Here is a 16,168-nt window from a genome sequence, read left to right as displayed (position 1 = left end):
TCTGGAAGTTCATGGTTCATGTATTGCTGAAGCCTAGCTTGGAGAATTTTGAGCATTACTTTATTAGCATGTGAGACGGGTGCAATTGTGTGGTAGTTTGAGCATTCTTTGGCATTGCCTTTCTTTGGGATTGGAATGAAAACTGACCTTTTCCAGTCCTGTGGCCACAGATGAGTTTTCCAAATTTGCTGACATATTGAGTGCAGCACTTTCACAGCATCATCTTTTAGGATTTGAAATAGCTCAGCTGGAAATTCATCACCTCCACTAGCTTTGTTCAGATGCTTTCTAAGGCCCACTTGACTTCACATTCCAGGATGTCTGGCTCTAGGTAAGTGTCAGTGATATCACCATCGTGATTATCTGGGTCATGAAGATCTTTTTTGTATATTCTTGCCACCTGTTAATATCTTCTGCTTCTGTTAGGTCCATGCCATTTCTGTCCTTTATGGAGCCCATCTTTGCATGAAATGTTCCCTTGGTATCTCTAATTTTCTTGAAGAGATCTCTAGTCTTTCCCATTCTATTATTTTCCTCTATTTCTTTGCACTGATCCCTGAGGAAGGCTTTTTTTAATCTCTCCTTGCTATTCTTTGGAACTCTGTATTCAAATGGGTATATATTTCCTTTTCTCCTTTGCTTTTCAGTTCTCTTCTTATCACAGCTATTTGTAAGGCCTCCTCAGACTGCCATTTTCCTTTTTTGCATTTATTTTTTGGGGGGATGATCTTGATTTCTGTCTCCTGTACAATGTCATGAACTTCCGTCCATAGTTCATCAGGCACTCTGTCTATCAGATCTAGTTCCTTAAATCTGTTTCTCATTTCCACTGTATAGTCATAAGGGATTTGATTTAAGTCATACCTTCATGGTCTAGTGGTTTTCCCCACTTTCTTCACTTTAAATCTGAATATGGCAATAAGGAGTTCGTGATCTAAGCCACAGTCAACTCCCAGTCTTGTTTTTCTGACTGTATATGTATATGACTACTTGTTTATGTAGTACTCATTAAACGGTAATTCTACCAGAGTTAAAATGAAGGGGAAATTGGGTATTGATATAGAAACTTCAAGATAAATAGCAAAATGGAAAAGTATCAGTGTTATTTGGATGACACATCTGATACCAAAATATATAAAATGAAATAACTTTTTTGGTCTTTGCAGTAACAGAAAACATTCAAATACTGAACACATGGCTTATAGACTCCGTATAAAATGTCAGACTCAGCCATTTATTTGCGTTTAACAGGAACCAAAATTTTAAGCAGCTTGTGAGTTCATTCAAACTTGAGAGTAGTAAAGAATTAATAGGAGAAAAATAACACTATAATAAACAAAAAATCATGTCACATAGATGATCCTGTCTATTTCTATAGCTAAATACATTTCAGACAGTAGAAGAGAAGGTTTAGGTGAATTGAGAAATAGAGATTCGAGAGCATGCAAGGAGATCTAAACATATGGACAGTAGAACAAACTTATTTCAGAAAACCATGATATTGAAGATACTTATAAACATAACACACATTAAAAGACTTGATAATCCCAGAGTTATGATCAGTCATTGTCAAGTAAAATAATAAAATGAATATTCATTGCATTGATTGGATTTTCTTTTTTACCCAATGTCCATGGCCTCTTAATTTCATACAAGTTTTCTCAGTCCAATGTCACTTGACTTTGTGAGGAGTTTGAGAAGAAGTACAAGTCAGCGATGAGAAACCATACATCATTACCTACATTCATACTCCTGGGACTGACAGATGACCCTCCAATGCAGGTTCTGATTTTTATATTTCTGCTTGTGTCCTACTTATTGAGTGTCACTGGGAATCTGACCATCATTATACTCACGTTAGTAGACTCTCGCCTTAAAACTCCCATGTACTTTTTCCTCAAACACTTCTCCTTTTTAGAAACCTTATTCACCACAGTCTGCATTCCCAGATTCTTATACAGCTTATCAACTGGGGACAAAACTATTTCCTATAATGCCTGCATCAGTCAACTATTTTTTATCTTCCTTTTTGCAGCAACAGAATTTTTTCTCCTGGCCATCATGTCCTATGACCGCTATGTGGCCATCTGTAAACCTTTACATTATGCAACCATCATGAACAGTAGAATCTGTGGAAGACTTGTTATTTGCTGTTGGATAGCAGGTGGGCTGGTTATATTTCCACCACTTTGCCTGGGCTTAAATCTGGAATTCTGTGACTATCATGTCATTGATCATTTTCTCTGTGATGCCTCTCCTGTGCTGAAGATCTCTTGTTCAGACACATGGTTCATAGAACAGATGGTTGTTGCCCTTGCTGTGCTGACTGATATTGGGACATTTCTGTGTGTAGTTCTGTCATATATATGCATCATCAAGACCATCATAAATTTCCCTTCCACCCAGCAAAAGATGAAGGCCTTTTCTACCTGCTCTTCTCACCTGATTGTGGTTTCTATTACCTATGGCAGTTGTATCTTTATCTATGTCAAACCTTCAGCAAAAGATGAAGTGGCAATTAATAAGGGTGTGTTAGTGCTTACTACTTCAGTTGCCCCCATGTTAAACCCATTTATATATAGCCTGAGGAACAAGCAAGTGAAAGAAGCTTTTACTGACTTAATCAAAAGAATTTCATTGATTTCAAAGAAGTAAAAGAATGTTGAAATTAAGCATAAAATATGAATTTAAAAAGAGCATTTGTCCTTAATGTCATACTCTCATTACTTAACTAATGTACCCTGGTCTATTGTCTGTTTATATTAACTTTCTTATACCACTGTTATTATTTAATCTCTGATCCAAACCCATCTTTTCAATGCCTGTTGAAATAAGCAAGTTGCACCATTTCAACTCCTGTTGACAAGAAACTTTCTGCAAGATGACATCTCATATCAAAAAAATATGAAATTAGATTTCTAGGAGAAGGGATTTACCTAAACTCTAATCTGGCTATGAGCAATAAAATAACTATTAAATCTTGTGTAGGAAAAAAAATTGAATTTTTGAACTGATGGGAATATTAATGGAGTCATAGCATCCATTGTCTTGCTTTAAATGTAAACATCCAAAAAGTATATATATATATCTCATGTGAGAAGAACAGGTAGAACAGGCCTTTATCTTTTGCTGGGCAGAAGGGAACTTTATGATGGTCTTGATGATGTATATATATGACAGAACTACACACAGAAATGTCCCAATATCAGTCAGCACAGCAAGGGCAACAACCATCTGTTCTATGAACCATGTGTCTGAACAAGAGACCTTTAGCACAGGATTTCTTTATATGAATGTCACTAAGGATGACTAGGTCTTGTCAGGTAGGGCCTCACTCACAACTTTAAAAGTTGAATGACTCCTTACTAAGATAAATGAACGCTCTTCCAGATGATGCTTTATCTTCCAGCTAACAATTATTCATATGATAAGATCTTGAGGCTCCAAGGGAGAGAGTAGAAGCAGGCAAGGCCTCTGGAGTCCTTAGCACAATATCCCTTCTACATCACACACTCTATTAGTCAAGCAAGTCGCAGGGCCAACCAACATTCAAGGGAGAAATACAGAATCACTTGTGCATGGAAAGAGCTGGGACACACGTTGCAGAGGGTGTGGATACAGAGAAAGCAAGCCATCTTTGCTATCTAATTTCCACAGACACTATGCTTCCCCTAAATGTCATGAATTTCCCATCCATTTTGTCTCAAGTATTAATATTATGTGTTTAGTGTGCATATGAATCCCTGTGAAGACAAATATGATCAGTATTGTTTTTTAAAGAAATATTAGTTGAATAAATCCTATACAAAACATGAAGGACTAAACTTTCAGAGAGATAACTTCTATAAAAATTCTAACTTTGAATAAGAATCATATACAGAGAATAAGATGAGCGTAATTTTGTGAAATCAAAAAAATTATTCATAACAGTGTTCCACATATCTTTTAATTTTAAAATCTTTTCGCATTTTTCACTGAAAGCAATGCTAAGCATACAATGAGAGTAATAAACTTTTTCACATAAGATATGTTTGCTAATTTTCAAACCATGTCTCCTAGGTAAATTTTTGAGGAATGGCAAAATTGATGTTTAATGACTCCCATTTCTTTCTTCTGTGTAGACAATTGAAAGTCGTTTCTCTTGGGCCTTTCTGTATAATAATTATCTTTAGGTATTGCCATTCCCTTATTTTGTTTTTTTTAATTTTTCTCTTGTATGTCCATTTCTCATTCCCATTCCTCCACTGTCAACCATCTTTATTATTTTTAAAGTTTAATTTTTATTTACATGTGTTTTTCTACAAAATATGTTTGAATAGAGCTAGCAAAGTTATGTATTACTAGTAATTGCTGGAGAGTATTATTTGCACCCAGTAGCATTCACCTCCAATGTATATGTCTATTCAACTATATGGCACAGCCTCTCCAGTATAATAGAAGTGTAACTTCAAAAAAACTCTTTAAAAGTATACATGTATAACTTTTTAATAAACATCACTTAAGACACTAATGCATAAAATAGTCTTCAGCAATAGTGATAAATCATTTTTTTAAATGTCAACATAACTATAAAAATATATACTGGGCTGTTTTAATTGAAAGAATACATTTGAATCAGTTCTGATGAGGTGGATGAAACTGGAGCCTGTTATACAGAGTGAAGTAAGCCAGAAAGAAAACCACCAATACAGTATAATAACACATATATATGGAATTTAGAAAGATGGTAATGATAACCCTGTATGCGAGAAGCAAAAGAGACACAGATGTATAGAACAGTCTTTTGGACTCAGAGGGAGAGGGAGAGGGTGGGATGATTTGGGAGAATAGCATTGAAACATGCATATTATCATATGTGAAACAAATCACCGATCCAGGTTTGATGCATGATACAGGATGCTCAGGGCTGGTGCACTGGGATGACCCAGAGGGATGGGATGGGGAAGGAGGTGGGAGAGGGGTTCAGGATGGGGAACACATGTACACCCATAGTGGATTCATGTCAATGTATGGCAAAACCAATACAATATTGTAAACTAATTAGCCTCCAATTAAAATAAATAAATTTATATTAAAAATAAATAAACAAAATAAAATGGTGGCCATTCTAAAAAAAAATGTAAAATGTATTATTTGGGCTTCCCAGGTAGCAAAGTGGTAAAGAATCTGCCTGCCAATGCAGGAGACACAAGAAATGCATGTTCAATCCCTGGATCTGGTAGATCGCCTGGAGTAGAAAATGGTAGCCTGCTCCAATATTCTTGCCGGAAAAATGCCATGGACAGAGGAGCCTGGCAGACTACAGTCCATGGGGTCACAAAGAATTGGACATGACTGAGTGCACACACACACAAACACACCCATGCACATACTCAAATACAAATGTATTATTTAGCAATGTGATTACAGTGTGAACATATACACTTCACACTTTTGAAGCTATGAAATTTTAAAACACTGAAGAATGCTTCATAATAGAAATAAAACAATACAAATTGAGAGAGGAGAGAGTTAAGACAGCCATATATCACCACTCTCTTAACACCAAAACTTATCTTCTCTACACTGGTGGGAGGGGATATATGTATACCTATGGCTGACTCACATTGAGATTTGACAGAAGCAACAAAATTCTGTAAACCAATTATCCTTCAATAAAAAAATTAAAAAAAACATTAGTGCAAAGATGGATTTTAAAAAAATATTTAGAGACAGAGTTTTGGATGAAGTAGAAAGAAATAGCTCATTGCTTTTTCAGGTAAAGGGGATTACTGTCCTCAAAAGTGGGTGTCCCCACCTGAAGAGGGTAGTAAGGAGTTTTATAGTAAAGGTTCAAAGAGCAAGGAATGATCAGCTTGTGGACTTTCTTCCGATTGGATGGTGGTAGGGTAATGGGGAGTTAGCATTGCCAACCTTCTGGTTCTAAGGAGTCATGTGAGATCAATGTGCTTGTGAGTAGCACACGGTTAAATTCTTCCACATGGTGGGGGTTTCAGTATCTGAACAACAGGTCAAAGGACGTGGTTCAAGACTACTATCTATAGTCCTTCAGGAAGAACTAAAGGTCCTTGACTTTGCTTAATGGGTAAAGTATCATTATTTCATCTTGCTGACTGTTTTTCTTTCATTCTGCATTTATTCACTGCTCTGATTCAATTTGTTCTTTGACTAATTTTTTCTACAGACAAAATGTAGACATAGCACATGGGTGGGGTTTTTGTAGGAAGGTCTCATAACTTAAGTGACACTCTTAAGTTTTATGTCAAATTGGGATGAACTAAAAATTGATTGAAGAAAGATATACATTCATTTCAAGGTTATGTTTTTCCCAAGCACAATCTATAAATTCTATACTTAGAAAGGGAAAAAGTTAAAAAATCAATAGTGGGTGACTGATTCTAATGATTGCAGAACTTTGTGATATCTCCTTGAGCTAACTTGCCATACAGTCTTTTAACTGGTTCTTAAGTTTTTGTAATTGCTTGTTTATTTCATTTTCCACTCCACTTTGACCCAAGCACAGATTGAGTAAACTCATTTCTCTACACTTTATTCTCTGTTTCATTTGTCTCTGTTGTAATCTTTATCATTTTCTTATACTTCTATATGATCTTACTTCTCCATGCTTTAGGTTTAATTTTTCCTTTGTCTAGTTTCTCAATTTGTTAAGTTTAGGCTCCTGATCAGATCTTTCTTCTTTTTTTTTTTTCTTTTTCATCTTTTTTTTAAATTATTTTTTTTTTAGTTTTTTATTTTTTGAATTTTAAAATCTTTAATTCTTACATGCGTTCCCAAACATGAACCCCCCCTCCCACCTCCCTCCCCACAACATCTCTCTGGGTTATCCCCATGCACCAGCCCCAAGCATGCTGCACCCTGCATCAGACATAGACTAGCGATTCAATTCTTACATGATAGTATACATGTTAGAATGCCATTCTCCCAAATCATCCCACCCTCTCCCTCTCTCTCTGAGTCCAAACGTCCGTTATACACATCTGTGTCTTTTTTCCTGTCTTGCATACAGGGTCGTCATTGCCATTTTCCTGAATTCCATATATATGTGTTAGTATACTGTATTGGTGTTTTTCTTTCTGGCTTACTTCACTCTGTATAATTGGCTCCAGTTTCATCCATCTCATCAGAACTGATTCAAATGAATTCTTTTAAATGGCTGAGTAATACTCCATTGTGTATATGTACCACAGCTTTCTTATCCATTCATCTGCTGATGGACATCTAGGTTGTTTCCATGTCCTGGCTATTATAAACAGTGCTGCGATGAACATTGGGGTACATGTGTCAGACATATAGATCAATGGAACAAAATAGAAAGCCCAGAGATAAATCCAAACACATATGGACACCTTATCTTTGACAAAGGAGGCAAGAATATACAATGGAGTAAAGACAATCTCTTTAACAAGTGGTGCTGGGAAAACTGGTCAACCACTTGTAAAAGAATGAAACTAGATCACTTTCTAACACCACACACAAAAATAAACTCAAAATGGATTAAAGATCTAAATGTAAGATCAGAAACAGATCTTTCTTCTTTATTGATGTGTATTTACATACCTAAATTTCCTTTAAGCACTGCCTATCTTGCCTCTTGAGCCAGTTTTGGAAGTTATGTTTTGGTTTACATTCATCTCTAAGTATTTTCTAATTTCCATTGTGATTTCTTCTGTGGCTTATTGGTTGTCTGTTTTGCATTGTTTAAAATCACATATTTGTAAATTTTTCATTTTCCTTTTCATTGATATCTAGCTTCATCTCATTGTAGTCAGAGAAGATACTTTATGTGATGTCAGTTTATTAAGTTTGTTGAGACTTGTTTTATGACTTCAGATGAAAGTGAGTAGAGAGGCCAGTACCTCTGGGGCTGGAGATGCCACTGCCACTGGGGGAAGAGAGGCAGCTTTTGCTGGATCAGATTCTGCAGTTAACCTTCAGCAATTTCAGCCCTGAAGCTATAGAGCAAAATGAAACCTCAGGTCATACATGCAGTACCTAAGCTGGGAATTTGAACCCCCTAACTCATCCTTTCCCTCACTACTTTTATTAATGACTTAAGGAACAACCACCCAAAGTCACTGTGTCCCTTAGTTTTAAAAATATGTTCAAAAATATCCAACACAGAGTCACTTAGCTTATTGTTTCTTTTTAGTGGCTTATTAAGAGTTGTTGTTGTTCAGTCACCCAGTCGAGTCTTACTCTTTGCGACCCCATGGACTACAGCATGCCAGGCCTCCCTGTCCCTCACCATCTCCCAGAGTTTGCCCAAGTTCATGTTCATTGCATCGCTGGTGCTGTCCAGCCATCTCATCCTCTGTTGCCCTCTTCTCCTTCTGCCCCCAATCTTTACCAGCATCAGAAAATTTTCCAATGAGTCATCTGTGCACATCAGATGATCGAAATACTGGAGCTTCAGCTTCAGCATCAGTCCTTTCAGTGAATATTCAGGGTTAATCTCCCTAGGATTGACAGATTTGATCTCTTTGCTGTCCAAGGGATTTTCAGGAGTCTTCTCCAGCACCACAGTTCAAAGGCATCAATTCTTTGGCATTCTGCCATCTTTACGCTCCAGCTCTCACAACCATACATGATCAGTGGCAAGACCATAGCCTTGACTAAACAGATATTTGTCAGCAGAGTAATGTCTCTGCTTTTCAACACACTGTCTACATTTGTCATCATTTATCCTGCCAAGAAGCAATCGTCTTCTGATTTCAAGTCTCCAGTCACCGTTCACGGTGATTTTGGAGCCCAAGAAATGTAAGTCTGTCACTACTTCCACCTTTTCCCCTTCCACTTGCAATGCAGTAATAGGGCCGAATGCCATGATCTTAGTTTTTTTAATATTTAGCCTGAAGATGGCTCTTTCACTCTCCTCATTCACCCTCATCAAGAGGTTCTTCAGTTCCTCTTCACCTTCTGCCATTACAGTGGTATCATCTGCATATCTGAGATTGTTGATGTTTCTCCAGCCTATCTTGATTTGGGCTTCTAACTCATCCAGCAGGGCATTTCTCATGATGTGCTCAGTATATAAACAAACAAGGTGAGAGCAGACAGCCCTGTCCTACTCCTTTCTTGATCTTGAACCAATCGGTAGTTCCACACAGGGTTCTAACTGTTGTTTCTTGACTCGAATACAGGTTTCTCAGGAGACAGGTAAGATGGCCTGGTAGTCCCATCTCTCTAAGAGCTTTCCACAGTTTTTCATGATCCACACAGTCAGAAGCTTTAGCATAGTTGATGAAACAGAGATAGAAATTCTGAGATTCCCTTGCTTTCTCTATTATCCAGTGAATGTTGGCATTTGATCTCTAGTTTGTCTTTCTTTTCTAAACACAGCTAGGACATCTGGAAGTTCTTGGTTCACAGAATGCTGAAGCCTAGCATGTAAGATTTTAAGCATGACCTTACTAGCCTGGGGGATGAGTGCAATTGTCCAATGGTTAGCACATTCCTTGGTATTACCCTTCTTGGGAATTGGGGTAAGGATTGATCTTTTCCAGTCCTGTGCCACTGCTGGGTCTTCCAGATTTGCTGGCATACTGAATGCAAAACCTTGATAGCATCTTCCTTTAGAAATTTGAACAGTTCTGGTGGAATTTCATTGCATCCACTAGCTTTACTAACAGCTATGCTTCTTAAGGCCCACTTGACTTCACACTCCAGAATGTCTGGGGCTCTGGGTGACTAACCACACCATCATCACAATCTGGCTCATTAAAATCATTTTTATACAGTTCTTCCATGTATTCTTTCCATCTCTTCTTGATCCATTCAGTATTTACTGGTTTCTACCATTTGCTCATCTTTGGGTGGAATGCTCACTTGAAGTTTCCAATTATCTCCTGAAGAGTAAACTGGACATAGCCATAAAAAATGGGAGATACAAGTTAGAAATAGGTATAGATACAGGATGAGATTTATTATAGAGTAGCCCGTGTAGATATATTACATGATAGTGCAGGCCATAGACTATCAGGGCTCTCTTTATTATGGGAAATAAAGTTGTTAGCATCTTTAAACCCAATCAGCTTGGAGAGCCATTCCAGAAACCCCAGAATCAATTCATCAAACTCATCCTTAAAATTCTGTTCATCTGGAATCATTCTTGGTAGCAATATTTCTATTAATCAGAGTTTTCTGGAGAAATTGAATGAATAGGATATATGTAATCTGTATAAACAATAAACTGTACATAACCATAACAAATAGGAGCTATAAATTAGATATAGATGTAGATGATCTCTGTTCATTTCCAAGGCAAACCATGCAATATCACAATAATCCAAGTCTATGCCCCAGCCAATAATGCTGAGGAAGTTGAAGTTGAATGGTTCTATGAAGACCTATAAGACCTCTTAGAACTAACACCCAAAACAGATGTCCATTTCATTATAGGGACTGGAATGCAAAAGTAGGAAGTTGAAAAACACCTGGAGTAACAAGCAAATTGGACCTTGAACTACAAAATGAAGCAGGGCAAAGGCAAATAGAGTTTTTCCAAGAGAATGCACTGGTCATAGCAAACACCTTCCAACAACACAAGAGAATACTCTACCCATGGACATCACCAGATGTTCAATACTGAAATCAGAATGATTATATTCTTTACATCCAAATATGGAGAAGCTCTACACAGTCAGCAAAAACAAGACTGGGAGCTGACTGTAGCTCAGGTCATGAACTCCTTATTGCCAAATTCAGACTTAAATTGAAGAAAGTGGAGGAAACCATTAGACCATTCAGATATGACCTCAATCAAATCCCTAATGATTATACAGTAGAAGTGGCAAATAGATTCAAGTGATTAGATCTGATAGACAGAGTGCCTGAGAACTATGGATGGAGGTTCGTGACATTGTACTGGAAGCAGTGATCAAGACCGTCCCCAAGAAGAAGAAATACAAAAAGAAAAAAAAAAAGTAGTCTGAGGAGGCCTTACAAATAACTGTGAAAAGAAGAGAAGTGAAAGGCAGAAGAGAGAAAGAAAGATATACCCACTTGAATGCAGAGTTCCAAAGAATAGCAAGGAGAGATAAGAAAGCCTTCCTTAGCGATCAATGCAAAGAAATAAAGGAAAACATAGAATGGGAAAGATTAGAGATCTCTTCAAGAAAATTAGAGATACCAAGGGAACATTTCATGCAAAGATGGGCTCGATAAAGGACAGAAATGGCATGGATCTAACAGAAGGAGAAGATATTAAGAAGAGATGGCAAGTATACACAGAAGAACTATACAAAAAAGATCTTCATGACCCAGATAATCACGATGGTGTGGTCACTAATCTAGAGCCAGACATCCTGGAATGTGAAGTCAAGTGGGCCTTAGGAAACATCACTACAAAAAAAAAAAAAAAAAGGATAGTGGAGGTGATGGAATTTCACTTGAGCTCTTTCAAATCCTGAAAGATGATGCTGTGAAAGTGCTGCACTTAATATGTCAGCAAATTTGAAAAACTCAGCAGTGGCCACAGGCCTGCAAAATGTCAGTTTTCTTTTTTTTTTTTTTTTTCTTAATGAAAAGGTCAGTTTTCATTCCAATCCCAAAGAAAGGCAATGCTAAAGAATGCTCAAACTACTGCACAATTGCACTCATCTCACATGCTAGTAAGGAAATGCTCAAAATTCTCCAAGCCAAGCCTCAACGGTACATGAACCATAAACTCCAGAAGTTCAAGCTGGATTTAGAAAAGGCAGAGGAACCAGAGAACAAATTGCTAACTTCCCTTGGATCATGGAAAAAGCAAGAGAACTCCAGAAAAAACATCCATTTCTGTTTTATTGACTATGCCAAAGCCTTTGACAGTATGGATCACAATAAACTGGAAAATTCTGAGAGAGATGGGAATACCAGACCACCTGACCTGCCTCCTGAGAAATCTGTATGCAGGTCAGGAAGCAACAGTTAGAACTGGACATGGAACAACAGACTGGTTCCAAATCAGGAAAAGAGTACACCAAGGTTGTATATTGTCACCCTGCTTATTTTACTTATATGCAGAGTGCATCATGAGAAACACTGGGCTAGAGGAAGCACAAGCTGGAATCAAGATTGCCAGGAGAAATATCAATAACCTCAGATATGCAGATGACACCAGCCTTATGGCAGAAAGCAAAGAAGAACTAAAGAGCCTCTTGATGAAAGTGAAAGAGGAGAGTTAAAAAGTTGACTTAAAACTCAACATTCAAAAAACTAACATCATGGCATCTGGTCCTATCACTTCATGGGAAATAGATGGGGAGACAATGGAAACAATGACAGACTTTGGGAGGGCTCCAAAGTCACTGCAGATTGTGATTGCAGCCATGAAATTGAAAGACGCTTACTCCTTGGAAGGAAAGTTATGACCAACCTATACAGCATATTAAAAGCAGACATTACTCTGCCAACAAAGGCCCATCTAGTCAAAGCTATGGTTTTCCATTAGTCATGTATGGATGTGAGAGTTGGACTATAAAGAAAGCTGATCACTGAAGAATTGATGGTTTTAAACTGTGGTGTTGGAGAAGACTCTTGAGAGTCCCTTGGACTGCAAGGAGGTCCAACAGTCCATCCTAAAGGAAATCAGTCCTGAATATCCATTGGAAGGACTGATGTTGAAGCTGAAACTGCAATACTGTGGCAACCTGATGCAAAGAACTGACTTATTTGAAAAGACTCTGATACTGGGCATGATTGATGGTGGGAGGAGAAGGGGATCACAGAGGTTGAGATGGTTGGATGGCATCACCAACACAATGGACTTGAGTTTGAGCAAGCTCCAACAGTCTGTGATGGACAGGGAAGCCTGGCATGCTGCAGTACATTGAGTCTCAAAGAGCCAGACACCACTGAGTAACTGAACTGAATTGATAGACATAGGGTGAGATTTATCATGGTAATTGAAACACATAATCATGGAGTCTGAGAAATCCAACAAGCTGCCATCTGCAAACTGAAGAACCAGGGAAATTCATGGTTTCAGTTCTATTTCAAGTTTGAAAAAGTGAATGTGAACATCACTCAGTCGTGTCCAACTCTTGTGACCCTGCGGACTATATAGTCCATGGAATTCTAGGCAAGAATACTAGAGTGGGTAGTCTTTCCCTTCTTCAGGGGAACTTCCCAACACAGGGATCAAACCCAGGTCTCCTGCATTGCAGGTGGATTCTTACCAGCTAAGCCCAAGGGAAACAAGTTTGAAGGCTTTAAAATCTGGGGGCCTGGACATCTCTGGTGGTCCAATGGTTAAGATTCTGCACTGCCAATGCAGAGTGTGATGGTTTAATCCCTCCATGACACACAGCAAGGCAAAAAATACAAATAAACAAAACCAGGGTGCCAATCTTGGAAATCCTGGTCCAAGATTGAAGCCCCATGAACCAGAACTGTCAGCGCCAAAGCAAGATAAGATGTTGCCCAGTTTCAAGTGGAGACCATATTCACCTTTCTTCTGCCTTTTTGTTCTAGTCAGGCCTTCAGCAAATTTGAGGATGCCCACCTGCTTTTTTGAGGGCCATTTTCTTTAGCCAGTCTACAGATTCAAATACTAATCCTTCCCAGAAACACCTTTACAGACACACTCTGAAATATTTTATCAGCTATATGGGTGTTCATTAGTTCTGTCAAGTTGACACATAAAACTATGACACCTTCTTTTTTATTTGTTACAACGTATATGATAGACTTTAAAATTACTAATATCAAATTGTCTTCTTTTTTTGTACCAGTGCAAGTCTCCTAAATGTTATAATCCAAGGGCATAACTCCCTAATAAGCATTAAGCTACACCTTGTTTTATTAATATTTACTAGTAATTTAATAATATGTTATTATTGCTAAATTAGGAGAAGGCAACGGCACCCCACTCCAGTACTTTTGCCTGGAAAATCCCATGGATGGAGGAGCCTGGTAGGCTGCAGTCCATGGGGTCGCGAAGAGTCGGGCATGACTGAGCAACTTCATTTTCACTTTTCACTTTCATGCATTGGAGAAGGAAATGGCAACCCACTCCAGTGTTCTTGCCTGGAGAATCCCAGGGATAGGAAGCCTGGTGGGCTGCCGTCTATGGGGTCACACAGAGTTGGACACGACTGAAGTGACTTAGCAGCAGCAGCATTGCTAAATTATTAATTTATTAATAAATTGAGTTTTGAGCTACTGCTTTTCTTGTGTTAGACTTTGTATATTGAAACAATCTTTCAGTTCAGTTCAGTTCAGTCACTCAGTTGTGTCTGACTCTTTGCGACCCTATGAACTGCAGCACACCAGGCCTCCCTGTCCATCACCAACTCCCGGAGTCCACCCAAACCCATGTCCCTTGAGTCGGTGATGCCATCCAACCATCTCATCCTCTGTCATGCCCTTCTCCTCCTGCCCTCAGTCTTTCCCAGCATCAGGGTCTTTTCAAATGAGTCAACTGTCCGCATCAGGTGGCCAAGTATTGGAGTTTCAGCTTCAACATCAATCCTTTCAATGAACACCCAGGCCTGATCTCTTTTAGGATGGACTGGTTGGATCTCCTTGCAATCCAAGGGACTCTCAAGAGTCTTCCCCAACACCACAGTTCAAAAGCATCAATTCTTCAGCGCTCAGCTTTCTTTATAGCCCAACTCTCACATCCATACATGACCACTGGAAAAACCATAGCCTTGTTGACGGACCTTTGTTGACAAAGTAATGTCTCTGCTTTTTAATATGCTGTCTAGATTGGTCATAACTTTCCTTCCAAGGAGTAAGAGTCTTTTAATTTCATGGATGCAATCACCATCTGCAGTGATTTTGGAGCCCCAACAAATAAAGTCAGCCACTGTTTCCACTGTTTTCCTGTCTAATTGCCATGAAGTTATTGGACCGGATGCCATGATCTTCCTTTTCTGAATGTTGAGCTTTAAGCCAACTTTTTCACTCTCCTCTTTCATTTTCATCAAGAGACCCTTTAATTCTTCTTCACTTTATGCCATAAGGGTGGTGTCATCTGTATATCTGAGGTGATTGGTATTTCCCCCCGGTAATCTTGATTCCAGCTTGTGCTTCTTCCAGCCCAGCATTTCTCATGATGTACTCTGCATACCAGTTAAATAAGTAGGGTGACAATATACAGTCTTGACATACTCCTTTTCCTATTTGGAACCAGTCTGTTGTTCCATGTCCAGTTCTAACTGTTGCTTCCCATAACTCCTTGAGAAGAATGTAATTTTTCTGACTAATTCATTAAAGTCTTGTTTCACTTGTTTGGACAAATGGATTTAGCATGGGGGAGATGCTAAATTAATTTCCATTTCATCTTTTCCTGAATTCTTGATATAGATAAATATACAGCTGCCATAAGTAATGGGAACATGATCATGTGGGAAGAACAGATGGAAAATGCCTTTTTCCATTGCTGGGCAGAGGGGAATCTTAGAATTGTTTGGATAATACTTACATAGGACCAAACCACAAACATGAGAGTGATTATGAGGATTAATGCAGAACAGATGATAACCATCTTCTCCATGAACCATGTATCTGAGCATGTGATCTTCAGGACAGGTTTAGCATCACAGAAAAAGTGGTCAAGAGCGCTAGAGTCACAGAATTCCAGGCTCAGTTCCAAGCTAAATGGTGGGATCATGATCAACACAGTGGTCATCCAACAGCAGAAGATGAGTCTTTTGCAGACCCTCTGGTTCATGATGGTCATGTAATGCAGGGGTTTGCAGATGGCTACGTAGCAACTGTAAGACATGGCAGCCAAGAGAAAAAATTCTGTTATTCCAAACAGGTCTTTAAAAAATACTTGGCATACAAGCCTTATAGGTAATGGTCCTATCACCTGATGATATACTGTACAAGAATCTAGGAATGCAGGTAGAAGTGAATGAGACTTTTAAGTAGGAAAGATTTTGGAGGAAAAAGTACATCGCAGTTTTAAGGTGGGAATCGACCAATATGAGGATGAGGATGGCCAGGTTTCCAATTACACTCAACATGTAGATGATGAGTAGGAATATGAAAGTCAGAATCTGCAGCTGTGGGTCATCTGTCAGTCCCAGGAGGATGAACATGGTGACTGCTGTATGGTTTCTCATTCCTGGCTCCACACTTCCTCCCAAACTGTGTGGAAATCTGAGAGAGAAGAAACTCAGAAGAGGGAAAAATATTCTTTTGAGATGGATTTCTG

At 38.5% G+C, this 16,168-nt stretch overlaps 1 protein-coding gene and 1 pseudogene across 1 annotated transcript; one reads left to right on the top strand and one right to left on the bottom strand.

Annotated features, from left to right (window-relative positions):
* The first annotated feature begins 1,716 nt into the window (after positions 1-1,716).
* Positions 1,717-2,655, top strand: LOC101109530 (olfactory receptor 6C2-like). The gene has a single exon (XM_012174810.2). The coding sequence runs from the start codon at positions 1,717-1,719 to the stop codon at positions 2,653-2,655; it is 939 nt and encodes a 312-aa protein (XP_012030200.1).
* A 3,088-nt stretch (positions 2,656-5,743) lies between these two features.
* LOC101109263 (olfactory receptor 6C2-like) lies at positions 5,744-16,076 on the bottom strand (annotated as a pseudogene).
* Between the last annotated feature and the right edge of the window lie 92 nt (positions 16,077-16,168).

The sequence above is a fragment of the Ovis aries genome, chromosome 3, assembly GCF_016772045.2.
Source record: "Ovis aries strain OAR_USU_Benz2616 breed Rambouillet chromosome 3, ARS-UI_Ramb_v3.0, whole genome shotgun sequence".
Taxonomy (NCBI): Eukaryota; Metazoa; Chordata; class Mammalia; order Artiodactyla; family Bovidae; genus Ovis; species Ovis aries.
This window is presented reverse-complemented; position numbering and strand designations above follow the sequence as displayed.

Excerpts from the sequence above, each read along its gene's own strand:
- LOC101109530 (XM_012174810.2), top strand. The coding sequence starts at position 1,717 with ATGAGAAACCATACATCATTACCTACATTCATACTCCTGGGACTGACA.